At 43.9% G+C, this 499-nt stretch overlaps 1 protein-coding gene across 1 annotated transcript in view; it reads left to right on the forward strand.

Annotated features, from left to right (window-relative positions):
- LOC147819410 (uncharacterized) overlaps window positions 1-493 on the forward strand; it is a gene marked incomplete at both ends in the record, with an annotated part of 5,044 nt that extends 4,551 nt beyond the window's left edge. The window contains one exon of the mRNA XM_087172711.1: window positions 6-493. Coding sequence (XP_087028837.1) covers window positions 6-493 — 488 coding nt within the window. The remainder of the gene's footprint in view (window positions 1-5) is intronic.
- Window positions 494-499: the final 6 nt, after the last annotated feature.

The following is a 499-nucleotide window of genomic DNA, read 5'->3' on the forward strand; positions in this document are numbered from 1 at the left end:
GACAGCTATGACAACGTCTGTTATTGCAAAACAAGCTCTGTCCTCAGAGACAAGAGTTGCCAGAGCTGCAGCAGTAATCATGAGAAGCCCTGCAATGAGGGGCGCAATGACAGTTATACCAATAGTGGGAATTGGATTTGGGGTATATAATTTAAAACAAGATTTAGAGAGACATGACACACTGGGATACATTGATGCTGGCCTTGATGCTGGTGTGATTGCTTTGGATGTTCTTGAAGTTGCTCAGCCTGAACTTGCACCGTTTATCATACCTATAAACCTGGCACTGTCAGTAGTCCGGATGGCCATTGATGATGTTTATATGGGCATCCAGGATGAACTAAAGAATCTCCCGAAGGATGCTGGAGTTTTAGATAAACTGGGGGCTGTTTTTGTTGGCACTGGAGAAGGGATTGAGCATTTTGCAATTCATGTGGCTAGTGTGTTCTATGATTGGCATTATGATGAAATTGAGGAGGGACGAAGACTTGTTGCTCAG

The sequence above is a fragment of the Seriola lalandi genome, unplaced genomic scaffold, assembly GCF_002814215.2.
Source record: "Seriola lalandi dorsalis isolate HSWRI2012SDOR001 ecotype SW California unplaced genomic scaffold, Sedor1 jcf7180002053665, whole genome shotgun sequence".
Classification (NCBI taxonomy): domain Eukaryota; kingdom Metazoa; phylum Chordata; class Actinopteri; order Carangiformes; family Carangidae; genus Seriola; species Seriola lalandi.